Consider the following 27,586-nt stretch of genomic DNA (forward strand, 5'->3'; position numbering starts at 1 on the left):
TGTGGTGCAGTAACCCTCCAGCTTTAATTCAGCTTTAAGTCCGTCACAGTAACATTTCAGTCAAAGAGACACAGAGTGCTGGAGTAACTCAGCGGGTCAGGCAGCACCTGTGGAGAACGTGGATAGGTGTCGGTGTGGGTCTGGGCCCTTCTTCAGTCTTCTGCTCCTGCTGGAGTAAATAGTTATGGGGTGGCCTGAGGCAGCCCGCAGCCCGCAGCCTGCAGAGGGTGATACACGGGTGTGGAGGGATGATGTGCCGGGGTGCCGTGCTCGTGCTCGTGCTCGTGCTCCTGCCCCCTCAGAGGTGAAACCGTGCCGGGTTGCCGCCGCCTCCGCCGCCGCCGCTGCTGTGCCCCGGTGCCAGGCCGTAGCCCAGCTCCTCGCCCGCGGGGCCCAGCGCCGGGCAACGGATCTCATGGCTCTTAAGCAGCGCGCTGAAGTATCTCAGCTCCGCGTTCAGACGTGCTATCTCCTTCCGCAGAGCCACGTTCTCCCGCTCCAGGTCATCGCTCTCCTGCGAACAACGGGAACAAGTCCAGAGCTGTGAGTTTGGGGCAACACGGACCGGGAGGTCTATACCACGGGGCATTGGGTCAGAAGTGATAGGAGCAGAATTAGACCATTCGGCCCATCATCTACTCCGTCATTCAATCATAGCAACATCGGTGCAGGAGCAGGCCATTCGGCCCTTCCAGCCTGCAAGCCGTTCAATATGATCATGGCTGATCATCTAAAATCAGTTCCCCGTTCCTGCTATTTCCCCACATCCCTTGATTCCTTTAGCCCTAAGAGCTAAATCAAACCCTCTCTTGAAAACGTCCAGTGAATTGGCCTCCACTGCCTTCTGTGGAAGTGAATTCCACAGATTCACAACTCTCTGGGTGAAAACGTTTTTCCTCATCTCAGTCCTAAATGGCCTACCCCTTATTCTTAAACTAGTTCTAGACTCGCCCAAATTGGGAACTTTTTTTCCAGCATCTAGCCTGTCCAATCCTTTAAGAATTTTATATGTTACTAGACCAAGTGCAGACCCGTTGGGTCTGTTTCCCCAACGGCGTTTGCGGGGGGGGGGGGGGGGGGCTGAGGCATCACACTCACATTAACCACCCCCCAAACACACAGGAGGGGGGAGGGGGGGGGGTGAGAAGAGGGGAGGGAGGGGAGAGGAGGAGGAGGAAACGGGACAGACTTGGGAGGGAAAGGAGAGCGGGGTAGGGGGTGAGAGAGGGGGATGGGGAGAGAGATGTGGGTGAGGGGGGGGTGGGGAGGGAGGGGAGGAGGGAGGGAAGGGGAGAGGGGTGGATGGAGAGAGGGGAAAGAGTGGGGAGGGAGAGTGGAGGGGGTAGGGGGGAGAGAAGTGAAGTGGAAGAGAGGGAGGAGAGAGGGATGGGGAGGGGAGAGAGATGTGGGGGGGAGGGATGGGGACGGAGAGGAGGAGGGAGGGGTAAGAGTGTGGAGGGAGGGGGAAGAGTGTGGAGGGAGGGGGAGAGAGGTGGGGGGAGAGGGGGGAAAGAGTGGGGAGGGATAGTGGGAGGGGGGAGAGGTGGAAGAGTGGGGAGGGTCAGAGGGGTAGGGGGAAGGGTGGGGAGGGAGAGGGGAGGGAGGGGGAAGGGAGGGGAAGGGAGGGGGAGAGAGGGGTGGGGAGGGAAAGGGGTGGGGTGAGGGAGAGAAGTGGAAGAGTGGGGAGGGAGGGGTAGGGGGAGTGGTGGAAGAGGGACAGAGGGTTAGGGGGAAGGGTGCGGGGGGAGAGAGGGAAGGGGATAGGGTATAGAGTGAAGGGGGGTGGGGGAGAGAGGGATTGGTGGGAGAGGGAGAGGGGTGAGAAGAGGGAAACTTAGAAACATAGAAATTAGGTGCAGGAGTAGGCCATTCGGCCCTTCGAGCCTGCACCTCCAGTCAATATGATCATGGCTGATCATTCAACTCAGTATCCTGTACCTGCCTTCTCTCCACACCCCCTGATCCCTTTAGCCACAAGGGCCACATCTAACTCCCTCTTAAATATAGCCAATGAACAGGCCTCAACTACCTTCTGTGGCAGTGAATTCCAGAGATTTACCACTCTCTGTGTGAAAAATGTTTTTCTCATCTCGGTCCTAGAAGATTTCCCCCTTATCCTTAAACTGTGACCCCTTGTTCTGGACTTCCCCAACATCGGTTTCTATAAGATCCCCCCTCAATCTTCTAAAATCTAGCGAGTACAAGCCGAGTCTATCCAGTCTTTCTTCATATGAAAGTCCTGACATCTCAGGAATCAGTCTGGTTAACCTTCTCTGTACTCCCTCTATGGCAAGAATGTCTTTGAGCATTGGGCATTGTGACATCACACAATGGAACGTTCACCATGGGCTGGGGCTCCTGCAAAGGCATATGTAAATGGATCCATTCCGATTGGACATATGTGAACATTGGGCATTGTGACATCACACGATGGAACGAATCAAAAGGAAGAAAGGCAGCCGGCAACCGGACGGACGGACGGCAGGCGGCAGCCACAGACTTTTATATAATAACTAGACCAAGTGCAGACCCGTTGGGTCTGTTTCCCCAACGGCGTTTGCGGGGGGGGGGGGGGGGGGGGGGGCTGAGGCATCACACTCACATTAACCACCCCCCAAACACACAGGAGGGGGGAGGGGGGTGAGAAGAGGGGAGGGAGGGGAGAGGAGGTGGAGGAAACGGGACAGATTTGGGAGGGAAAGGAGAGCGGGGTAGGGGGTGAGAGAGGGGGATGGGGAGAGAGATGTGGGTGAGGGGGGGGGATGGGGAGGGAGGGGAGGAGGGAGGGGAGGGGAGAGGGGGGGGAGAGAGGGGAAAGAGTGGGGAGGGAGAGTGGAGGGGGTAGGGGGGAGAGAAGTGAAGTGGAAGAGAGGGAGGAGAGAGGGATGGGGAGGGGAGAGAGATGTGGGAGGGAGGGATGGGGACGGAGAGGAGGAGGGAGGGGTAAGAGTGTGGAGGGAGGGGGAAGAGTGTGGAGGGAGGGGGAGAGAGGTGGGGGGAGAGGGGGGAAAGAGTGGGGAGGGATAGTGGGAGGGGGGAGAGGTGGAAGAGTGGGGAGGGTCAGAGGGGTAGGGGGAAGGGGTGGGGAAGGGGTGGGGAGGGAGGGGGAAGGGAGGGGGAGAGAGAGGGGTGGGGGAGGGAAAGGGGTGGGGTGAGGGAGAGAAGTGGAAGAGTGGGGAGGGAGGGGTAGGGGGAGTGGTGGAAGAGGGACAGAGGAGTAGGGGGAAGGGGGCGGGGGGAGAGAGGGAAGGGGATAGGGTAGAGGGTGAAGGGGGGTGGGGGAGAGAGGGATGGGTGCGAGAGGGAGAGGGGTGAGAAGAGGGAAACTTAGAAACATTGAAATTAGGTGCAGGAGTAGGCCATTCGGCCCCTCGAGCCTGCACCTCCAGTCAATATGATCATGGCTGATCATCCAACTCAGTATCCTGTACCTGCCTTCTCTCCACATCCCCTGATCCCTTTAGCCACAAGGGCCACATCTAACTCCCTCTTAAATATAGCCAATGAACAGGCCTCAACTACCTTCTGTGGCAGTGAATTCCAGAGATTCACCACTCTCTGTGTGAAAAATGTTTTTCTCATCTCGGTCCTAGAAGATTTCCCCCTTATCCTTAAACTGTGACCCCTTGTTCTGGACTTCCCCAACATCGGTTTCTATAAGATCCCCCCCTCAATCTTCTAAAATATAGCGAGTACAAGCCGAGTCTATCCAGTCTTTCTTCATATGAAAGTCCTGACATCTCAGGAATCAGTCTGGTGAACCTTCTCTGTACTCCCTCTATGGCAAGAATGTCTTTGAGCATTGGGCATTGTGACATCACACAATGGAACGTTCACCATGGGCTGGGGCTCCTGCAAAGGCATATGTAAATGGATCCATTCCGATTGGACATATGTGAACATTGGGCATTGTGACATCACACAATGGAACAAATCAAAAGGAAGAAAGGCAGCCGGCAAGATATAATTTCATGGCTGATCTATCTCGCGCTCCTAACCCCATTCTCCTACCTTCTCCCCATAACTCCTGACACCTGTACTAATCAAGTTCTTTGCTTTAAAAAATATCTGTTGACTTGGCCTCCACAGTCTTCTGTGGCAAAGAATTCCCCAGGTTCACCACCCTCTGACTAAAGACATTTCTGCTCATCTCCTTCCCAAAGGAACGTCTATTTTTGAGCCTATGATCTCCAGTCCTGGACTCTCCCACTAGTATAAACATCCTCTCCACATCCAGTCTTTCCAAGCCTTTCACTATTCTGTATGTTTCAATGAGGTTCCCTCTCATTCTTCTAAACTCCAGCGAGTACAGGCCCAGTTCCGACAAACGCTCATCATATGTTAACCTACTCATTCCTGGGACTATTCTTGTAAACCTCCTCTGGACCCTCTCCAGAGCCAGTACATCCTTCCACAGATATAGTGCCCAAAATCGCTCACAATACTATAATTGTGGCCTGACCAGCGCCTTATAGAGCCTCAGCATTACATCCCTGTTTTTGTATACAAGCCCTCTTGGCTGGGCCTGTATACTCTGGAGTTTAGAAGGATGAGTGGGGATCTTATTGAAACATATAAGATTATTATATGTTTGGACACGCTAGAGGCAGGAACCATGTTCCCGATGTTGGGGGAGTCCAGAAGGGGCCACAGTTGAAGAATAAGGGGTAAGACATTTAGAACAGAGATGAGGAAACTCTTTTTCACACAGAGAGTTGTGAGTCTGTGGAATTCTCTGCCTCAGAGGGCGGTGGAGGCCGGTTTTCTGGATACTTTCAAGAGAGAGCTGGATAGGGCTCTTAAAGATAGCGGAGTCAAGGGATATGGGGAGAAGGCAGGAACGGGGTACTGGTTGTGGATGATCGGCCATGATCACATTGAATGGGGGTGCTGGCTCGAAGGGCCGAATGGCCTACTCCTGCACCTATTGTCTATTGTCCATTGTCTATTATCTGCATGAAACAGACCATGACAGCAGGACTCTCGGCCCCACACTGCCCATCAAGGGCATGGACCAACCTTTACCCCGAGGGTGCCCATTGGCATCTGCACCGGGACCGAGCTCATATGTCAGGCTGTGATTCATTGACTACAGCTCGACATTTAATACAATCATCCCCTCCAAGCTGGTTACCAAGCTCTCAGATCTGGGTCTCTGCGCATCCCTCTGCAATTGGATCCTCGACTTCCCCAGCCACAGACCACAGTCTGTCCGTATTGGTGGAAATGTGTCATCCTCGATAACAATCAGCACGGGAGCCCCCTGCTGTACTCACTCTATACTCATGACTGCGTAGCCGGACATAGTGCGAACTCCATCATCAAGTTAGCCGACGACATCACTGTTGTGGGACGAATCACTGATGAGGACGAGTCAGAGTACAGAAGTGAGATCGACCGATTGACCAAATGGTGCCAGCACAACAACCTGGCTCTCAACACCAGCAAAACCAAGGAACTGATTGTGGACTTTGGAAGTGGTAGGATAGGGACCCACAGTCCCGTTTACATCAACATGGTGAAAAGGGTCAAGAGCTTCAAATTCCTGGGATTGCATATTTCCAAAGATCTTTCCTGGTCCCAGCACACTGATGCAATTATAAAGAAAGTACATCAGTGCCTCTACTTCCTGAGAAGATTACGGTGAGTCGGTATGTCAAAGAGGACTCTCTCGAACTTCTACAGGTGCACAGTAGAGAGCATGCTGACCGGTTACATCTTGGCCTGGTTCAGCAACTTGAGCGTCCAGGAGCGGAAAAGGCTGCAAAAAGTTTAAACACTGCCCAGTCCATCACCGGCTCTGACCTCCCCACCATCGAAGGAATCTATCTCAGTCGCTGCCTCAAACAGGCTACCAGCATCATCAAAGACCCACACCATCCTGGCCACACACTCATCTCTCTGCTGCCGTCAGGTAGAAGGTACAGGAGCCTGAAATCTGCAACGTCCAGGTTCAGGAGCAGCTTCTTCCCCACAGCCATCAGACTATTAAACACAACTTCAATCAAACTATAACAGCCTATTGCACTTTATCTGTTTATTTATGTGTATATATATGGTCTATGCTATATAGACACATTGAACTGTTCTGTATTTATGCTTACAATAGTTGCTGCAGCAAGCAAGAATTTCATTGTCCTATCTGGGACACATGACAATAAAACTCTCTTGACTTGACTTGACTTGACTGAGACAAGGTAATTTCTTCCTGCGGCTCGACAGACACAATGTCCTCAATAAACTGGATCCATGTCTGGATCCACACAATGCCACTTCTCTGCCCACATTTCCATTTGATCAACATCCTGCAGAATTCTTGGGCATCCGTCCTCATTGTCCACAACTTTGTTAATGTTTGTGGTGTAATCAGCCCATCTACACTTCCATCCAGATCAATACATTACAAAATGACAAAGGACCCAGCACTGTGAATCCCTGTGAACATCACTGGTCACAGACCTCAGGTCAGGAGAACGTCGTTCCACCACTACTCCCCCCCCCACCCCCCCCCCGTCTCCTCTGACCAGGCCACACAACCATCCAGCCCATGCACCCAGTCAAAGCGTTATTAGAGTGCAAGTAGACCTCTGACCCACCAACAATCACCATCATCACTTGCTCAAGTTTGTAATACATTACCTGCCCTGAACAATGCCATGTCTACAACATTGTGCAGCGTAGCAACGGGCCCTTTCCCCCATAATGTCTGTTAAACTAATCTTCTCAGCCTACACGTGATCCATATCCCTCCATTGTCAGAATATCCACATGTCTAAGGGTCTTCAAGGCCACTACTATCGTGCCTGCCTCCACCATCACTCCTGGCACCCACTACCCTCTGTGTGAAAAGCTTTCCCCACACATCTCCTTTAACCTTTGTCCCTCTCACCTTGAAGCAATACCCTCTAGTCTTTGACTTTGCCATCTGGGAAAAAGGTTCTGATTGTCGACCCAATCTGTGCCTCTCATCATTTGATTTACATCTACCGGGAATCCCTTCAGCTTCCGACATTCTAGACCCTGTAATGCAGGCATATTTCTGTTTCACCTCTACATCCTTCCAGTAATAGCGTGACTAGAATGCACGCAATATTCCAATACTTTTCAAATGCACGGAAATCCCAAATAATCCCAAAGGCAATTAAATCCCAAATCCCAAAAGAGCTCCCGTGGATTTTGAAGAAACAGCAGCAAAGAGAAGCAGGGAAAAGCACTGATTGGCTCTAGCCCGAGTGGGAGGAGAGTTAGAAGTGAGTCAGAGGGGGAAAACAGTTTAAAACTGAGGGATTTGGTTAGTAAATGTAAATTAGGCAATTTATCAGTCAATATAAGCAAGACGGCTCTTAGGGAGCAGCAGTGAGTGAAGCGCCTTGTGAGTGCAGCGCCTTGTGAGTGAAGCGCGAGTCTTTGGCTCAAGAGTCCTATGAGAGGAGGCTACGCATAAAGCTCGAGAGGACGGAACGCGGTGAACACTTGTCGGGGCAGATGAGACAGTGTGAAGCTTGCAGAATGTGGGAGCCCAGGGACATAGATGGGGCCTCTGGCTGCTACAACTGTGGCAAGTGCGTCCAGCTTCAGCAACTAATGGACCGTGTTGGGGCACTGGGGAAGCAGCTGGATGACATCCGGGAAAACGAGAGTTTCGTGGACAGGACCGACAGTGAGGTAGTCACGCCGAGGATACGGGAAGAACCGTATGTGTGTGATGGAGAGAAAGGGTGGAAATCGTGGAGTGCAGAAGACCCAGGTGGCTGTGCCTAATGAAAACAGGTACGCCCTCTTGGGAACTGTTGGGGGAGACGATGTTTCCAGTCCGAGTGGCGGACATGTCGGTGGCTCCAATCCTAGAGATGGGACTCGACCGGCGAGACCGACGTCGGGCAGAGCCATAGTGGCGGGTGACTCCATTGTCCGAGAAGCGGACAGGAGATTCTGTGGCGGCAGACGAGATGCGAGGATGGTCTGTTGCCTCCCTGGTGCCAGGGTTCAGGATGTCACGAGCCGAATTCAGAACATCCTCGAGAGAGAGAAGGTGAACAGCCGGCAGTAGTTGTGCACGTGGGCACAAACGACATCGGGAAGAGGAGGAAGGAGGTTCTCCAACATGAGTTCAGAGAGTTAGGAAGAAGACTGAAATGCCGGACTTCTAGGGTGGTTATCTCTGGATTGCTTCCAGTACCTCGTGCTAGTGAGGACAGGAACAGGGAGATAGGGGATCTGAATGTGTGGCTGAGGGGCTCGTGCAGGGAGCAAGGATTTAGATTTATAGACCACTGGGACCTCTTCTGGGGTAGGGGTGACCAGTACAAAAGGGACGGGTTACACATGGAGGGGGACCGACATTCTGGCAGACAGGTTTGCCAGGGCTACACGTGTGGGTTTAAACTAAATAGTGGGGGGGAGGGATTGACAAATTGGGAGTATAAAGATGGAGTTGAAGGGGAAGTGACTACAGGAAAAATTACAAAAGATTCTCGAATTAATGGGAAGGAAAGTTTGAGAATGGACAACAGAGTAAGGTCAGGGCCAATTGCGAGCGGTGCTAGGGGGGAAGTGAATACGGAGGTCAAAGTGCTGTATATAAATGCGTGAAGTATAAGGAATAAAGTGGACAAGCTTGAGGCTCAGTTAGAAATTGGCAAGTATGATGTTGTGGGAATTACTGAGACATGGCTGCAAGAGGGCCAGGGCTGGGAACTGAATATTCAAGGGTATACCACCTATCGAAAAGACAGACAGATGGGCAGAGATGGTGGGGTTGCCCTGTTGGTGAGGAATGACATTCAGTCCCTTGCAAGGGGTGACATTGAAACAGGAGATGTGGAGTCAGTATGGATAGAACTAAGGAATTGTGAGGGTAAAAAGACCATAATGGGACTAATCTACAGCCCCCCAAACAGTAGCCTGGACATAGGGTGCAAGTTGAATCAGGAGTTAAAATTGACATGTAGTAAAAGTAATGCTGTGGTTGTTATGGGAGATTTCAACATGTAGGTAGACTGGGAAAATCAGGTTGGTACTGGACCCCAAGAAAGGGACTTTGTAGAGTGCCTTTGTGATGGATTCTTTGAACAGCTTGTATTGGAGCCTACCAGGGAGAAGGCAATTCTGGATTTAGTGTAATGTAATGAACCAGATTTGATAAAGGACATCGAGGTTAATGAGCCATTAGGAGGCAGTGACCATAACATGGTCAGGTTTAATCTACAATTGGAGAGGGAAAAAAGTAGATTGGAGGTGTCAGTGTTACAGTTGAATAAAGGGGACTATGGGGCCATGGGGGAGGAGCTGGCCAAAGTTGACTGGAAAGATGCACTAGCAGGGATGACAGTGGAACAAAGATGGCAGGTGTTTCTAGGAATAATACAGAAGGTGCAGGATCAGTTCATTCCTAGGAGGAAGAAAGATTCCAAGGGAAGAAAGGGACGACCATGGCTGACAAGGGACGACAGGGACAGTATAAAAATTAAAGCGAAGAAGTACAATGTTGCAAAGATGAGCGGGAAGCAAGAGGATTGGTTAATGTTTAAAGAACAACAGAAGATAAAAGACAATATAGGGAGAAAAGGTGAGGTACGAAGGTAAGCTAGCCAAGAATATAAAGCAGGATAGTAAAAGCTTCTTTAGGTATGTGAAGAGGAAAAAATTAGTTAAGACCAAAGTTGGATCCTTGATGACCGAAAAAGGTGAATTTATTATGGGGAACAAGGAAATGGCAGATGAGTTGAACAGGTACTTAGGATCCATCTTCACTAAGGAGGACACAAACAATCTTCCTGATATAGTAGTGGGGTGACGGAGGAACTGAAGGAAATCCACATTAGGCAGGAAATGGTGTTGGGTAGACTGATGGGAATGAAGGCTGATAAATCCCCAGGGCCTGATGGTCTGCATCCCAGGGTACTTAAGGAAGTGGCTCTAGAAAGCGTGGATGCATTGGTGATAATTTTCCAATGTTCTATAGACTCAGGATCAGTTCCTGTGGATTGGACGGTAGCTAATGTTATCCCACTTTTTAAGAAAAGTGGGAGAGAGAAAACAGGGAATTATTGACCAGTTAGCCTGACATCAGTGGTGGGGAAGATGCTGGAGTCAATTATAAAAGATGAAATAGCCACACATTTGGATAGCAGTAACAGGATTGGTCCGAGGATGCAACTAGGAAAATGGACAAGGGAGAGCGAGTGGATGTAGTATACCTGGAATTTCAGAAAGCATTTGATAACATCCCACATAGGAGATTAGTGGGCAAAATTAGGGCACATGGTATTGGGGGTAGAGTGCTGACATGGATAGAGAAGTGGTTGGCAGACAGGAAACAAAGAGTAGGGATTAACGGGTCCCTTTCAGAATGGCAGGCAGTGACTAGTGGGGTACCGCAAGGCTTGGTGCTAGGACCGCAGCTATTTACAATATACATCAATGATTTGGATGAAGGGATTCAAAGTAACATTAGCAAATTTGCAGATGACACAAAGCTGGGTGGCAGTGTGAACTGTGAGGAGGCTGCTATGAGAATGCAGGGTGACTTGGACAGGTTGGGGGAGTGGGCAGATGCATGGCAGATGAAGTTTAATGCGGATAAATGTGAGGTTATCCACTTTGGTAGCAAAAACAGGAAGGCAGATTACTATCTAAATGGCATCAGGTTGTGAAAAGGGGAAGTACAATGGGATCTGGGGGTCCTTGTACATCAGTCTATGAAAGTAAGCATGCAGGTACAGCAGGCAGTGAAGAAAGCGAATGGCATGTCGGCCTTTATAACAAGAGGAATCGAATATAGGAGCAAAGAGGTCCTTCTGCAGTTGTACAGAGCCCTAGTGAGACCACATCTGGAGTATTGTGTGCAGTTTTGGTCCCTTAATTTGAGGAAGGACATTCTTGCTATTGAGGGAGTGCAGCGTAGGTTTACAAGGTTAATTCCTGGGATGGCGGGACTGTCATATGCTGAGCAAATGGAGCAGCTGGGCTTGTACACTCTGGAGTTTAGAAGGATGAGAGGGGTTCTCATTGAAACATATAAGATTGTTAAGGGCTTGGACACGCTAGAGGCAGGAAACATGTTCCCGATGTTGGGGGAGCCCAGAACTTTTTCTCACAGAGAGTGGTGAGTCTGTGGAATTCTCTGCCTCAGAGGGCGGTGGAGGCAGGTTCTCTGGATGCTTTCAAGAGAGAGCTAGATAGGGCTCTTAAAAATAGCGGAGTCAGGGGATATGGGGAGAAGGCAGGAACGGGGTACTGATTGGAGATGATCAGCCATGATCACATTGAATGGCGGTGGTGACTCCTGCACTTATTGCCTGTTGTCTCTTTAAATAGTTTCCCTGCCGCTGCCATGAGGCTCACCGGCTGGTAGTTCCCTCCATCATGTATCTATGCTCAATTGTAATCATGTGTAGTCATGTCGCTGTGTTTGGGGAAACTGCAGATAGACAATATGCTGGGAGTCAGGGGAGAGGGAAACACGGAGCTTTGGAAGGGTATGGTGATCAAAGGGAACGAAAATCAAGGAAGATGTAGAATAGATGATTGTTAGTTGGGGTATGTTGGCAACGGGGGGGGGGGGGCATACACAAAAAAATGTTTGTAGGGCAGTCAGACTGGTTGGGACTGACTGGATAGCAGGCAACAAAAGCTTTTCACTGTACCTCGGTGCACATGGCACTAAACTCAACTGGTGTGGGGTGGTCAGTGGTTAGTTCCAGACCCTCCCCTGGTGCCGGATGGTCAGTCCCAGGCCCCCCCCCCCCCCCCCCTGGTGTCGGGTGGTCATTCCCAGGCCACTCACCTGGTGCAGAGTGTCTGCTCTCTGGGTCTGCCTGTGCCGGCTCTTCTTGGCAGCCAGCCGGTTCTTCTCCCTCCTCATCACTTTCTTCGACTGCTCCAAGTTTCCCTACGAGGGGTGGTCAGAGTTAGATGAGCACAGGGATAGGAAGGGCATGCGCTCAGCTTAGGGGAGGGAGGTAACAGCCCAGCTTTGCCACACCACCGTGCAACTCCTCACAGCTGTCCGAATTAAACTTCATCTGCCATTCCTCAGCCCGTGGCCCCGTTCAACATCCTGCTGTAATCCCAGATGAATGCCTTCACTATGCACTACTCCACAAGCCATAGCGTCTCCAACAAACGTACGAACCATTGCACCTACATTCATACACGAACAACGTTGGACCCAGCACTTATCACACGCCCCCAGTATGAAAAACACCCTTCTGTTGACAAACCTGGCCTGGATCAGATACAATCTAACCTTCCAGACCTGCCTAGTATGCAAGACCTTGACACCAGCACTATCCTACACACTAGGGACAATTTCCAAGGTTCACCAAAGCCAATTAACCCACAAACCCACACGTTTTTGGAGTGCGGGAGGAAACCGGAGCGCCCGGAGAAAATCCACGAGGTCACGAGGAGAACGTACAAACTCCGTACAGACAGCAGTAGACCGTAGTCAGGATCGAACCCGGGTCTCTGGCGCGGATAGATGGGATGTGATGTCCCACACACTTGCCCACCGACAGCAAGGCTTTGAGAAATGGCGGGTGGTGTTTAATCCCAGCAGGTGTTGTTGACAGGAACCTGAAGCTCAGCAGGGTGGATGAAGGCTGGAGACCTGTCCACAGGTCTGGAGACACTGGGGAAACTCTCTGCAGCGGGAGACAGGCCACCCACATCTCAGAGCAGGGGGCAAGTGGGACAATTCCACCACAGAAGATGTACCCCACTACCTTCCCCCCCCCCCCCCCCCCCCCCGAGGCTGCAACTCTCCCCCCCCCAGTTTGCCACAGTTCTTATAGGTTGTACTTTGTCAAGGTCCGGAAGCGAGTACAAACCTCCCCTCTCTCCACCTTCCCTTCCACATCTGATCACCGTTGGGTCCAACCCCCGTCCGCTCACACCCTTGGATCGCCACAACAAAGCAAGGACCCCCACCCCCCCCCCCCCCCCACACCGGGGGTCTCACCTTCCCGGAGCTTAGGCTCCCACCCCGCTCCACGTGGAACCGGGCAGGCCCGGGTGGGGTCGCAGACACCCCCCCCCCCCCCCGAGAACGGCGCTGACCCACCGGGACCGGTACCCGCCGCCCGTGGGGCTGAGCCGGGGGCGACTTCGATGGACAGGTGGGTCTGTACCGGGTTGTCCCGGGTCCCAGTGCGCTGTGTGCCCCGGGTTGGGTTGCCCTGGGTCTGGGTCTGGTTGGTCCGGGTCGGGTTGCCCCGGGTCTGGATGGTCTGGGTCGGGATGGTCTGGGTCGGGTTGTCCCGGGTCTGGGTTGGGTCGCCCCGGGTCTGGGTCGTGTTGCCCCGGGTTTGGGTCGGGTTGCCCCGGGTCTGGGTCGGGTCGCCCCGGGTCTGGGTCGGGTTGCCTCGGGTCTGGGTCGGGTTGCCTCGGGTCTGGGTCGGGTTGCCCCGGGTCTGGGTCGGGATGGTCTGGGTCTGGGTCGGGTTGCCCCGGGTCTGGGTCGGGATGGTCTGGGTCTGGGTCGGGTTGCCCCGGGTCTGGGTCGGGTTGCCCCGGTGCGCTACCTGTTTGCCCGCGGCGGGCCGGTTTCCGCTGTAACCCGGGTCGCTGCTGTCCGAGTCGTGTGCCATTGCTGTCGGTGCTGCCTTGCCCTGTGTCTGTCCCCGTCAGCCCTCATCTCACGGCCGGAGAGGCGACCGGCGCTTCTGGTAAAGCCTGGCCCGGCTCGGCCCGACGGGAATCCACGTGGTTGCGACGGAAACTGTGTCAGCCGCGTCTGGGAAAAGGACCGGTAAAAACCCGGCGTAAAACCCAGCGCGGGGGCGAGGGGAGAAAAGGCCATTCCCGGAGCCCAGGTGGGATCTAGAACCGGCTCTCGCTCACACACTCACACTCACAGCGGCACGACTCACACTCACAGCGGCACGACTCACACTCACAGCGGCACGACTCACACTCACAGTGACACGACTCACACTCACAGCGACACGACTCACACTCACAGTGACACTCCACTCACACTCTCCCCGGGGTGAGACACGAAATGACGCTCCCGCTACACCGGCCCTTCACACACAGATCACATTCAATAGTTTACATCCAGCTTTTATTTTGAAAGTGTCAATACTTTTAGCCCGTGTGAGGCGACGGAGTTTAGTTCAGAGCTGGAGTTCTGGGCGCTCTCTCTGGCCCAGGGCGTGTGTGAGGGTCAGTGTGGGTGGGTGTGTTGGGGAGGGGGTCTGGGTCTGGGTCTGCCTCCTCCCGTCAGACCAGACGTGCTGAGGTTAAACTCGCGGCAGCGCTCAGAGCCTGCGGTCCCATAGTGGGCGGGCTGGATAAAAGCACAGGCTGAAGGTTTCGGTTTTAACGCAGAACTTGTGAGCAACATTTCCCAGGGGGTGAAGGCGGAGACTCTCACGGTGTTTCATCAGCCCGGGGGGGAGAAGAAGGGACGCTCCTGGAGAGAGTTGGTGGACAGCCGGGCCGTGTAGAGGGGTAAGTGACGAATGTGCCCCGTCCCGACAACCCTCCCCCGGTACAACCCCCACTCCCCGGCCCTAACCCGGGGCAACGCCAGCGCCGTCAACGTTAAACACTGTCCATCCGCCTCTCCCCTTCGCCTGCCCCCTCCCATCGCCGGATCCCAGCCTCGATGACAGGTTGACAGGGGAGCTAGCACCGACCGCATCCCCTCTGCTTGATAAGTGAGCACACAGAAGCCAGCTGGGCGCCATCGGCAGCAACAATAGATGGTGGGGAGGTACTTGAAGAGGACACATTTGGAGGGCTAAGGGGAAAACATGTGCTGGTTTACGGGAAGCATCACCCACTCCTTCTGAAATTCAGTCCCTTGCAAGGGGTGACATTGAAACAGGAGATGTGGAGTCAGTATGGATAGAACTAAGGAATTGTAAGGGTAAAAAGACCCTAATGGGACTTATCTACAGGCCCCGAATCAGTAGCCTGGATATAGGGTGCAAGTTGAATCAAGAGTTAAAATTGGCATGTCGTAAAGGTAATGCTGTGGTTGTTATGGGAGATTTCAACATGCAGGTACTGGACCCCAAGAAAGGGAGTCCGTGGAGTGCCTCCGTGATGGATTCTTTGAGCTGCTTGTACTGGAGCCTACCAGGCAGAAGGCAATTCTGGATACAGTGTTGTGTGATGAACCGGATTTGATAAAGGAACTTGAGATTAAGGAGCCATTAGGAGGTAGTGACCATAATTTGATAAATTTTAATCTACAATTGGAGAGGGAGAAGGGTAGATCGGAGGTGTCAGTGTTACCGTTGAATAAAGAGGACTATGAGGGAGGAGCTGGCCAAATTTGACTGGAAAGATACCCAAGCCGGGATGACAGTGGAACAACAATGGCAGGTATTTCTGGGAATAATACAGAAGGTGCAGGATCAGTTCATTCCAAAGAGGAAGAAAGATTCCAAGGGGAGTAAGGGGCGACCGTGGCCGATATGGGACGTCAGGGACAGTATAAAAATAAAAGAGAAGTACAACATAGCAAAGATGAGCGGGAAGCAAGAGGATTGGGTAATGTTTAAAGAGCAACAGAATATAACTAAAAAGGCAATACGGGGAGAAAAGATGAGGTACGAAGGTAAGCTAGCCAAGAATATAAAGGTGGATAGTAAAAGCTTCTTTAGGTATGTGAACTGGAAAAAAATTAGTTAAGTCCAAAGTTGGACCCATGAAGACGGAAAAAAGGTGAATTTATTATGGGGAACCAGGAAATGGCAGATGAGTTGAACAGGTACTTTGGATCTGTCTTCACTAAGGAGGACACAAACAATCTCCCATATGCACTAGTGGCCAGAGAATCTGGGGTGATGGGGAACTGAAGGAAATCCATGTTAGGCAGGAAATGGTGTTGGATAGACTGATGGGACTGAAGGCTGATAAATCCCCAGGGCCTGAGGGTCTGCATCCCAGGGTACTTAAGAAGTGGCTCTAAAAATCGTGGACACATAGGTGTTCATTTTCCAATGTTCTATAGACTCAGGATCAGTTCCTGTGGATTGGAGGGTAGCTAATGTTATCCCACTTTTTAAGAAATGCGGGAGAGAGAAAACAGGGAATTATAGACCAGTTAGCCTGACATCGGTGGTGGGGAACGTGCTGGAGTCAATTATAAAAGATGAAATAGCCGCACATTTGGAAAAGAGTAACAGGATCGGTCCGAGTCAGCATGGATTTACGAAGGGGAAATCATGCTTGACTAATTTACTGGAATTTTTGAGGATGTAACTAGGAAAATGGACAAGGGAGAGCCAGTGGATGTAGTGTACCTGGACTTTCAGAAAGCATTTGATAAGGTCCCACATAGGAGATTAGTGGGCAAAATTAGGGCACGTGGTATTGGGGGTAGAGTGCTGACATGGATAGAAAATTGGTTGGCAGACAGGAAACAAAGTGTAGGGATTAACGGGTCCCTTTCAGAATGGCAGGCAGTGATAAGTGGGGTACCGCAAGGCTCGGTGCTGGGACCGCAGCTATTTACAATGTACATCAATGATTTGGATGAAGGGATTCAAAGTAACATTAGCAAACTTGCAGATGACACAAAGCTGTGAACTGTGAGGAGGATGTGATCAGAATGCAGGGTGACTTGGACAGTTTGGGTGAGTGGGCAGATGCATGACAGATGCAGTTTAATGTCAATAAATGTGAGGTAGCAAAAACAGGAAGGCAGATTATTATCTAAATGGTGTCAAGTTGAGAAAAGGGGAAGTACAACAGGATCTGGGGGTCCTTGTTCACAAGTCTATGAAAATAAGCATGCAGGTACAGCAGGCAGTGAAGAAAGCGAATGGCATGTTGGCCTTCATAACAAGAGGAGTTGAATAATACAGCAAAGAGGCCCTTCTGCAGTTGTACAGGGCCCTAGTGAGACCACACCTGAAGTATTGTGTGCAGTTTTGGTCCCCTAATTTGAGGAAAGACATTCTTGCTATTGAGGTAGGTTCACAAGGTTAATTCCCGGGATGGCGGGACTGTCATATACTGAGAGAATGGAGCGACTGGGCTTGTACACTCTGGAATTTAGAATTTAGAAGGACGAGAGGGGATCTTAATGAAACATATAAGATTATTAAGGGTTTGGACACGCTAGAGGCAGGAAACATCTTCCCAACGTTGGGGGAGTCCAGAACCAGGGGCCACAGTTTAAGAATAAGGAGTAAACCATTTAGAACGGAGATGAGGAAACACTTTTTCACACAGAGAGTTGTGAGTCTGTGGAATTCTGTGCCTCAGAGGGCGGTGGAGGCCAGTTCTCTGGATACTTTCAAGAGAGGGCTTGATAGGGCTCTCAAAGATACCGGAGTCAGGGGATATGGGGAGAAGGCAGGGTACTGATTGTGGATGATCAGCCATGATCACATTGGATGGCGCTGGCTTGGGGCCGAATGGCCTACTCCTGCACCTATTGTCTATTTTCTACAGAGACGCGACCTGTCCCGCTGAGTTACTGCAGCATTTTGTGTCTACTGTGGGCCAAACATGGGCTGGTGGGACCAATGTAGATGGGGCATGTTGTGCTGAAGGGCCTGTTTCCATGCTGTGTCACTCTAATTGCACACGGCCTTTCTCTGACCAACCCCGCCAGCGACCAGAAACTTTGCTGCTTATTGGTTCTTAGTCCATCCTCCATCGGCTCAACTCCTGGGGCCTCTCCTGCCGGGGTGAAGGCCGGTGGGATGTCCTGATTCACAGCTGCGCCTACCCTCTGCCTGCTGAGGGTCTCTGGCCGATCTTTGACTCCCCCCCCCAACACTGAAGTGTCTCGCACCCACTCCTTCTCCCCAGAGATGCTGCCAGTCCCACTGAGTTACTCCAGCATTTTGTGTCCATCGGATCTCGACTGATGTCTATTACAAACCTACTGACTCCCACAACTATCTCGACTTCTTCCCACCTTGCTTCCTGGAAATACTCTATCCCCTACTCCCAATTCCTCCGTCTACGCCGCATCTTCGCCCAAGATGAGGTGTTCCATACCAGAACATCCAAGATGTCCTCATTCTTTGGGGAATGGGGGTTCCCCTCTCCCATCATAGAGGAGGCCCTCACTCGTGTCTCCTCGGTACCCCGCAGCTCCGCCCTTGCTCCCCCTCCCCCTAATCGCGACAGAGACAGAGTCCCCCTAGTCCTTACCTTCCACCCCATCAGCCGTCGCGTACAACACATAATCCTCTGAAATTTCCGCCTCCTCCAACGGGATCCCACATCTTCCCATCTCCACCCCTTTCCGCCGTCCACTGAGACCGTTCCCTCCGCTACTCCCGGGTTCACTCATCCCTTCCCACCCAAACCACCCCCTCCCCAGGTACTTTCCCCAGCAACCACAGAAGATGCAACACCTGTCCCTATACCTCCTCCCTTGACACTGTCCAGGGACCTCAGGTTAGGCAGAGGTTCACTTGCACCTCCTCCAACCTCATCTACTGTATCTGCTTTTCCAGGTGTGGGCTCTTGGATATCGGCGAGACCAAACGTAGACTTGACGATCGCTTCACTGAACACCTTTGCTCTGTCTGCCTGAACCAACCTGATCTCCCGGTTGCCAATCACTTTAATTCCCCTTCCCATTCCCACACTGACCTTTCTGTCCTCCGTCTCCTCCATTGTCAGAGTGAGGCTAAATGCAAATTGGAGGAACAGCATCTCACATTGAGCTTGGGCAGCTTACAGCCCAGTGGTATAAATATTGATTTATCTCACTTCACGTAGCCCCGGCATTCCCTCTCTTTCTATGTAATTTGGATAAATGTGAGGTTATCCACTTTGGTGGCAAGAACAGGAATGCAGATTATTATCTGAATGCTGTCAGATTAGGAGAAGGGGAGGTGCAACGAGACATGGGGGTCCTTGTACATCAGTCACTAAAAGTAAGCATGCAGGTACAGCAGGCAGTGAAGAAAGCTAATGGCATGTTGGCTTTCATTGTGAGAGGATTTGAGTTTAGGAGCAAGGAGGTCCTACTGCAGATGTACAGGGCCTTGGTGTATTGTGCGCAATTTTGGTCTCCTAATTTGAGGATGGACATTATTGCTATTGAGGGAGTGCAGCATATTTTAACCAGGTTAATTCCCAGGATGGCGGGACTGATGTATGATGAAAGAATGGTTCGACTGGGCTTGAATTCACTGGAATTTATGAAGGATGAGAGGATATCTTATAGAAACATATAAAATTCTTAAAGGATTGGACAGGCTAGATGCAGGAAAAATGTTCCCGATGTTGGGGGAGTTCAGAACCAGGGGTCACAGTTTAAGAATAAGTAGGCCATTTAGGACTGAGATCAGGAAAAATGTTTCCACCCAGAGATTTGTGAATCTGTGGAATTCTCTGCCACAGAAGGCAGTGGAGGCCAATTCACTGGATGTTTTCAAGAGAGTTAGATTTAGTTCTTAGGGCTAAAGGAATCAAAGGATATGGGGAAAAAGCAGGAACGGGGTACTGATTTTAGATGATCGGCCATGATCATATTGAATGGCGGTGCTAGCTCGAAGGGCCGAATGGCCTAATCCTGCTCCTATTTTTCTATGTTTCTATCCCTCCCCCAACCAAGTCGCACCAGCTTCTTGTTTATCCTACAAACAGCTAACAATGGCCTGTTTCCTTTATCATCGTTACTTTTTTCATCAAGGAAGCTCCCACTCCCCTCCCCTCACTCCCACTCCCCTCACTCGCTCCCCCTCCCCTCACTCCCCCCCCTCATGGCGATGGGTCCAGTGAAGCGGAGACACAAGGGATGGCGGATGCTGCAATCTCGAGCCAAACGCAGTGCTGTAAAACTCAGCGGGCCAGGCAGCGTCTGTGGAGGCAGCGGCACGGATGCCGGCTCTGGACCCAGCAGTGGGGGGGGGGGGGAAAGATGGCCGATGTAAGGGGAGGGGGAGATGACTGGTGTAGAGGGGGTCTCTAAATACAGGGGGAGGGGAGGGGTCTTTATAAAAATGAAACATTATTTGTTGATGCCATGGGGTGTAGGGTGCCCATGTGCTTTTTTGCATTTGGCCTCAGGGTGAATGTAGAGGTGGCCAGGGATGATGTGGGAATGTGAAGGGAATTGAAGTGAGGTGTAACTGAAGCTCAGTATGACCACTGCAGTTGTAGTACAGGTGCCCTGCAAAGCAGTACCCTCCCTCTACGCTCGGTGTCACTGATGTGGAGGAGGCCACATCACCCACTGAACTCAGGCGGTGAGGATGTCTCACCTGGATGGGAGCCTGCAGAGAACGAGTCATGTGGATCATGCAGGCAGATGAGATTTGTTTAAGAACACAGAACAGTACAGGAACCGACCGTTTGTTGCTTCCTTATCCTCCTATCTGCCTGCACCTGATCGATATCCATCCAGTCCCTGCATATCCATTTTCATACGGAGAGTTGTGAGTCTGTGGAATTCTCTGCCTCAGAGGGCGGTGGAGGCCGGTTCTCTGGATACTTTCAAGAGAGAGCTAGATAGGGCTCTTAAAGATAGTGGAGTCAGGGGATATGGGGAGAAGGCAGGAACGGGGTACTGATTGGGGATGATCAGCCATGATCACATTGAATGGCGGTGCTGGCTCAAAGGGCCGAATGGCCTACTCCTGCACCTATTGTCTATTGTCTACATCTCAAAGTTACTTCAATGCCACTATCGTTTCTGCCTCCACCACCCCACTGGCATGTTCCAGGCACCCACCACGCTATGTGTCCTTAAAGTTATGCCCTGTAGTATTTGATATTTCCATCCTGAGAAAATGATTCAATCATTCATTCCTTCATGATTCTGTCTAACATATATCTGCTGCTGTATCTGGAGGGGGCCATGGGCTTAAAGTGAATGGGGAAAGATGTAACAGGAACCCAAGTGGCAGCTCTTTCACAGAGAGGGTGGTGGCTCATTGGAACGTGGTGCCGGAGGAGGTTGTTGAGGCAGGTACTATGACAGCATTTAGAGGATGCTTTGACTGGTACAAGTATAGAAAGGTTTAGGATACGAGTCAAACACGGGCAAATGCGACCAGATTGGAGGGAGTTTGGTGGGGTCGAGGAGGGATCGGCACAGTTCGGGGGGTTGGGTGGCAGAGATTGGGTCAGAGGATGGGGGGGGGGGGGGTAGGTCAGTGGGTAGGAGAGATTGGCTCGGTGGGTGGGAGAGGAGGGGGGGGGTGTGGTCAGTGGGTGGGAGAGATTGGGTCAGAGGATGGGGGGGGGGGGGGTCAGTGGGTGGCAGAGATTGGGTCAGATGGTGGGGGGGGGGGGGTAAGGGGTTTGGGTTCACTCGGCACTCTCACAGAATCAGCGTCCCAGCCCAGTGCAGCCCACACCCACAGCGCGATGAATACAGCAGACGACAACGAAACAGCTAACGCACGGGGTGAGGGGTGCAGCAGGAAATCCAGCCAACTAGTGATCTAACGGATAAACCACCACATCAGTGAAGCAGTGGATAAACTACCCAACTAGTGATCTGTGGTTAAACCACTCAACTAGAGGAAGGATGTCACTGTTGCAGTACGAAATAGGCCCTTCGGCCCTCCATGTGGATCCTTTCAACCATCTATGGGCTTAAGTTTATGATTGTCACATGTACTGGCGTACAGTTAAATGCTTTGTTTTGCATGCTATCCAAACAGACCTGATAATACTATACATAAATATAATCAAGTCAAACTCGTACAATAGGTAGAGCAAAGGGGAAGATACAGAGTGCAGAATATAGTTTCTGAGACAAAGTCCAATGTCTGCAATGGGGTGGAGGTGAATAGAGATACAATAATCCCATCTGCTTGTCAGTTTCATATCGTTCTATGCATTATCTATTTTAATGTACTTATCATATCTGATTCCACCATTTCCTCTGGCAGCGAGTTTTAGATATCAGTGAAGTAAAATAAAACTTTCCCTTCCAATCCCCTTTCAAACCCCATTCTCTCACTTTAAACCTACATCCTCTTGTTTGCTATCTGCCACAGAAAACAACTTTCTGACTATCCTATCTCTGCCTCAGACACCCCTTGGGCTCCGGCTTCAGTACAGAGAAAACAAGCCCAGCCTGTCCGATCACGCCCCATAACTTGGATCCTTCAATCCATGCAACATCCTTGTGAAGCTACACAAAAAAGCTGGAGAAACTCAGCGGGTGCAGCAGCATCTATGGAGCGAAGGAAATAGGCAACGTTTCGGGCCGAAACCCTTCCTTGTGAAGCTCCTCTGCGCTCTCTCCACTACATCCACATCCTTCCTGTGGTGTGGTGACCAGAACCGTGTGACCTAACCAATATTTTGTAAAGTTGTAACAAACCATCACAACTTCTGTCTAGGAAGGAACTGCAGATGCTGGCTTACACCGAAGATGGACACAAAATGCTGGAGTAACTCAGCGGGACAGGCAGCATCTCTGGAGAAAAGGAATGGGTGACATTTCTGGTCGAGACCCTTCTTCAAACTGAAAGTTAGGGGAGAAGGAGTCACAGAGATAAGAAACATCACCTCATATTTCTCTTGAGCAGCTTACACCCTAGCGGTATGAATATTGATTTCTCTAACTTCAAGTAACCCTTGCTTTCCCTCTCTACATCCCTTCCCCTTCGCAGTTCTCCGACCAGTCTGAATGTTCCCGATTACATTTTTATCTCTATTTGTTTTGTTGTCTACCCTCTAGCTAACAAAATAATCTATTTTAAATTTTCCTTGAGTTTCATCCCCTTTGATGTCTCGTTCTCACACCCTGCACTTCCTTATCTCTGTGTCTCCCTCTCCCCTAACTCTGTGTGAAGGGTCTCGACCCGAAACGTCACCCATTCCTTCTCTCTGGAGATGCTGCCTGTCCCGCTGAGTTACTTCAGCACTTTGTGTTTACCTTCTCCAGAGATGCTGCCTGTCCCGTTGAGTTACTCCAGCATTTTGTGTCTGTCTTCTCCAGAGATGCTGCCTGTCCCGCTGAGTTACTCCAGCACTTTGTGCCTATGCCAACCTCTGTATTATGTGCGTATGAAGACCATTGGAATCTTATGTCTGGTTCTGGACACCACAATGAGAAAGGTTGTGGATGTTGTCCAGAATGGAAACTTTAGTCACAAGAAGAGATGAAGAGATGGGATTGAACATACATACATAGAATACATCCACTTTATGTTTGCTCTCATAGCTCTCCTTGGTTCCATGTTCTAACATTCCAGACTAGTCTGCCTTGTGGTACTTTGTCAAGGTCATGCTAAAGTCCGTATCAATAATGACCGCTTCCTTGTCCTCACTAATCTTCTTGGTCACCCCATTAAAAAACTACCAGATTTGAGACGCATGATTTCCCGTGCACAAGCCCACGGGCTAACAATATATTATAGACAATAGACAACAGGTGCAGGAGTAGGCCATTCGGCCCTTCGAGCCAGCACCGCCATTCAATGTGATCATGGCTGATCAACCCCAGTCAGTACCCCGTTCCTGCCTTCTCCCCATATCCCCTGACTCCGCTATTTTTAAGAGCCCTATCTAGCTCTCTCTTGAAAGCATCCAGAGAACATACCTCCACCGCCCTCTGAGGCAGTGAATTCCACAGAAAAACAACTCTCTGTGAGAAAAAGTGTTTCCTCATCTCTGTTCTAAATGGCTTACCCCTTATTCTTAAACTGTGGCCCCTGGTTCTGGACTCCCCCAACATCGGGAACATGTTTCCTAACTCCAGCGTGTCCAAACCCTTAACAATCTTATATGTTTCAATAAGATCCCCGCTCATCCTTCTAAACTCCAGAGTGTACAAGCCCAGTTGCTCCATTCCTCATCTCCCCATCTACCTTGTTGCGGCCCTTGCACTTTTTAATCCGCACTTTCTCTGTAGATGTAACACAACGTTCTGCACTCGTTACCTTCCCTCTTGCACTGCCTATTGCACTGATGCAAGTTAGAATTTGACTGGGCAACAACAAAAACAAATTTTCACTATATCCCAGTGACAATAATAAACCGAGCCCGGGCTTTCGTGCCTTGAGCACCGACTGGAGGCACCACTGTGCAACTGCGTGGCTGAGCGGTGCCGGGCAGCATGTTGACAGAGAGAGGATGGGCAGACAAGGAAGGGAGCCAGGTTGCACATTCACACAGCACGGAAACAGGCCCTTTGGCCCAACTCACCCATGCTGATCATGATGCCCCAGGATCCTTAGTCAGAAAAAGAGTCCTGACCCGAAACATCACCGATCCATTCCCCCTTCACTCTGAAGAATGGTCACACAGTCATTCAGCAAGAAAACAGGCCCTTCGGCCCAACACATCCATGCCAACCAAGCTGCCCCATCTACATTAGTTCCACCTGCTCACGTTTGCCCCACATCCCTCTAAATCTTTCCTATGCATGTACCAGTCCAAGTATTTTAAATGTTGTTGCCTGTTTCAACTACCTCTGGTAGCTCGTTCCATGCACCCGTGAAAAGGTTGCCCCTCAGGTTCCTATTAAATCTTGTCCCTGTCACTTTAACCCTATGTGCTCTAGTTCCTGATTCCACTACCCTGGGACAAAGCCTCTGTGCATCACCCTCTATATTCCTCTGCATTTGTCCTGTGATATCAGTCACAACATGATTTTATAGATCAGCCTCCTGCACTCCATGGAATAAAGTCCTCGCCTGCCCAACCTCCCCCTGTGGATCAACCCCTCAAGTCCTGGCAGCATCCTTGTAAATCTCTGCACACTTTCCAGCTTCACAGCATCTTTCCTAAAGCAGGGTGACAAAACTGAACACAATGTTCCAAATGTGGCTTCACTAATGTCTTATACAACTAACGATTATATTTAATACCCTAACTGATCAAGGTCAGCCTGCCAAAGGACTCCTTCACCACCCTGCCAACTTGTGACACCACTTGCAGGGAACATACAGTGCATGTGCCTGCAGTCTCAGATCACTCTGCTCTGCGATGCTCCCCAGGGCCCTGCCGTTCACTGCAAAGTCCTAGTTTTACTTCCCAAAATGCATTCCTCATACTCACCTGCATCAAACTCCATTAACCAATTCCCAGCCCACTTGCCCAGCTGATCAGAATCCTGTTGTCATTTTTGACAACCATCTTTGCTAGATGACATATGACAATAAAACACTCTTCACTCTTGACTATTTACACCAGCTACTTTGACAATAGACAATAGGTGCAGGAGTAGGCCATTCTGCCCTTTGAGCCAGCACCGTCATTCACTGTGATCATCCACAATCAGTACCCCGTTCCTGCCTTTTCCCCATATCCCTTCACTCCGCCATCTTTAAGAGCTCTATCTAACTCTCTCTTGAAAGTATCCAGAGGATTAGCCTCCACTGCCTTCTGAGGTCGAGAATTCCACAGACTCACAACTCTCTGTGTGAAAAAGTGTTTCCTCGTCTCCGTTCTAAATGGCTTACCCCTTATTCTTAAACTGTGGCCCCTGGTTCTGGACTCTCTCAACATCGGGAATATGTTTCCAGCCTCTAGCGTGAACAAACCCTTACTAATCTTATATGTTTCAATAAGATACCCTCTCATCCTTCTAAATTCCATAGTGTACAAGCCCAGTCGCTCCATTCTATCAACATTTGACAGTCCCACCATCCCGGAATTAACCTCGTGAACCTACGCTACACTTCCTCAATAGCAAGAATGTCCTTCCTCAAATTTGGACTCCTTTGGTTTCATCCGCAAACTTTCTGATCATTCCTTGTACATTCTCATCCTAATTGTAGATATAAAACACTAACAATGGGCCCAGCATCGAACCCTGAGGCACACCACTAGTCACAGGCCTCCAGTCTGAAAAACAACCTTCCACCATCTCCCTCTGCTTCCTTCCTGGACACTCGGCTCTCTCCCTGGATCCCATGCGACCTAACCTTCTAGAACAGCCTATCATGCGGAACCTTGTCAAAGGCATTGTTGAATACTTCTTGTTCAAAATTCAATCAAATCTACGAGACACAATCTTCCAAGTACACCATGCTGACTATCCCTAATCAGCCCGTCTATCCAAATGCATGTAAATCCTATCCCTCAGAATTCTCTCCAGTAGCTTGCGTACCACAGATGTTCGGCTCACTGGTCTATAGGTTCCAGGCTTTTCCCTGCAGCCCATCTTAATCAGTCACAACATTTGCCACCCTCCAGACTTCTGGAACCTCACCAGTGTCTCATGATGATCCATATCTCAGTCACGGCTCCCGTTCTTCTCTAGCTTCCCTCAGTATCATTGCATTCTGGTGGTCAGCGGGTTCTCTGGACATCTCGCATGCTGGAAGACGGCAGGGCGATGTGTCTCGGAGATTAGTTGGAGTCAAGAACGCGGCACTGGGCAGTCAGTGTCCAGACTGAGGGGACCACCACCGTTGGCAGTCAGTGTCCAGAGTGAGAAGCCCACCACTGTGGACAATGGTGGTCAGAGACTCGATGCTGAGGGGATTGGACTGGGATCCAGCATAGACAATGAGACCAGTACAGGTAAGGGTCTGCATGGACATGTTGGGCTGAAGAGCCTGTTTACATGCTGTTTGATACTTCCCTGGTGCCCGAGTCAAGGTTGGCACAAGGCTGTCTACAGGGGCAGCATACAGCTGGAGGTTGTTGGTACTAATGAAGGCAGACAGAGAGATGAGATCCTGCCACAGGAATGCAGGGCATGACATCGAGTTAGATTTAGCTCTTAGGGCTAACGGACCAAGGGACATGGGGAAACAGCAGGAACTGATTGTGGATGATCAGCCATGATCACATTGAATGGCGGTGCTGGCTCGAAGGGCCGAATGGCCTACTCCTGCACCTATGTTTCTATAAGTGGGTGACAGATTGAAGGACAGGACGTGGGAAGTGGAATCTCTGGGTGACGTGTGTGGAGCTGGTGAGGACAGGTTGGCTGTGCGTGAGCTGTGATGCAGGAGAGAGGCTGTTCCATCTCCACATCACCCAGGATTGTTTCTGCAAAAGCTGCCATTGTCTCAACCGGGCCCTGAACTGGATCAGGTCCAGCCACGGGCAAGGGCTTCAACTGGTGTAGCAGGGCAGCTGCTGATGAACAACCTTGCAAATGGTTCTGAGGGACAGAGATAAACGACACAGAACAGCAGAACAGGAGTGACCTGCAGTGTACCGGGTATCGGAGCTGGGACCCTTAACAATAACTCAGATGTTGGATCAGTACATTTGTAGATGTGAAAGTTGTTGGTATTGTTGCTGGTGAGGGTGACATCGGCCAGCTGGTAACATGGGGCCGAACAACGGCAATGGTATTTTATGCCGACAGGTGCTCGGTGTGGCACTTGTGGCAGGATAATAACACTAGGACGTCCATTGTGAATGGTCAGGCTGCACTGAGCAGCAGAGGTAGTGACTGCACCAGCACTGCATCATTCACAGGGAACTCACTACAAGGACCCAGAGGGGATCTTATTGAAACATAAGATTATTAAGGGTTTGGACACGCTAGAGGCAGGAAACATGTTCCCGACGTTTCTGGGAGTCCAGAACCAGGTGCCACAGTTTAAGAATAAGGGGTAAGCCATTTAGAACGGAGATGAGGAAACACTTTTTCACACCGAGGGTTGTGAGTCTGTGGAATTCTCTGCCTTAGAGGGCGGTGGAGGCAGGTTCTCTGGATACTTTCAAG

The 27,586-nt window shown here is 50.7% G+C and overlaps 1 protein-coding gene and 1 long non-coding RNA gene across 3 annotated transcripts; both read right to left on the minus strand.

The window, feature by feature from the left end:
- batf (basic leucine zipper ATF-like transcription factor) lies at window positions 1-26,701 on the minus strand. 2 transcript variants are annotated; one of them, XM_033027467.1, is made up of 3 exons: window positions 26,111-26,701; window positions 11,789-11,893; window positions 1-514 (listed from the first exon to the last, which is right to left on the minus strand). In XM_033027467.1, the coding sequence occupies exons 1-3, from the start codon at window positions 26,129-26,131 to the stop codon at window positions 299-301; spliced, it is 342 nt and encodes a 113-aa protein (XP_032883358.1). In that variant the 5' UTR covers window positions 26,132-26,701; the 3' UTR covers window positions 1-298. The 2 variants fall into 2 exon arrangements, with proteins under 2 accessions (XP_032883358.1, XP_032883357.1); XM_033027466.1 differs by lacking the exon at window positions 26,111-26,701 and adding an exon at window positions 13,527-13,994.
- On the minus strand, window positions 21,753-22,765 carry LOC116977129. Its single transcript, XR_004413127.1, has 2 exons — window positions 22,161-22,765; window positions 21,753-22,069 (listed from the first exon to the last, which is right to left on the minus strand). It is a non-coding gene; the product is annotated as an uncharacterized LOC116977129 (long non-coding RNA).
- Window positions 26,702-27,586: the final 885 nt, after the last annotated feature.

Source organism: Amblyraja radiata, chromosome 9, assembly GCF_010909765.2.
Source record: "Amblyraja radiata isolate CabotCenter1 chromosome 9, sAmbRad1.1.pri, whole genome shotgun sequence".
In the NCBI taxonomy this organism is placed as follows: domain Eukaryota; kingdom Metazoa; phylum Chordata; class Chondrichthyes; order Rajiformes; family Rajidae; genus Amblyraja; species Amblyraja radiata.

Bases quoted from the DNA above. Each gene is read 5' to 3' on its own strand.
- batf (XM_033027466.1), bottom strand. From the start codon at position 13,592: ATGGCACACGACTCGGACAGCAGCGACCCGGGTTACAGCGGAAACCGG. The intron at 11,894-13,526 runs GTAGCGCACCGG...CACCCCTCGTAG, and splicing joins GGCCCGCCGCGGGCAAACAG to GGAAACTTGGAGCAGTCGAA. The intron at 515-11,788 runs GTGAGTGGCCTG...CGTTGTTCGCAG, and splicing joins GAGCAGACACTCTGCACCAG to GAGAGCGATGACCTGGAGCG.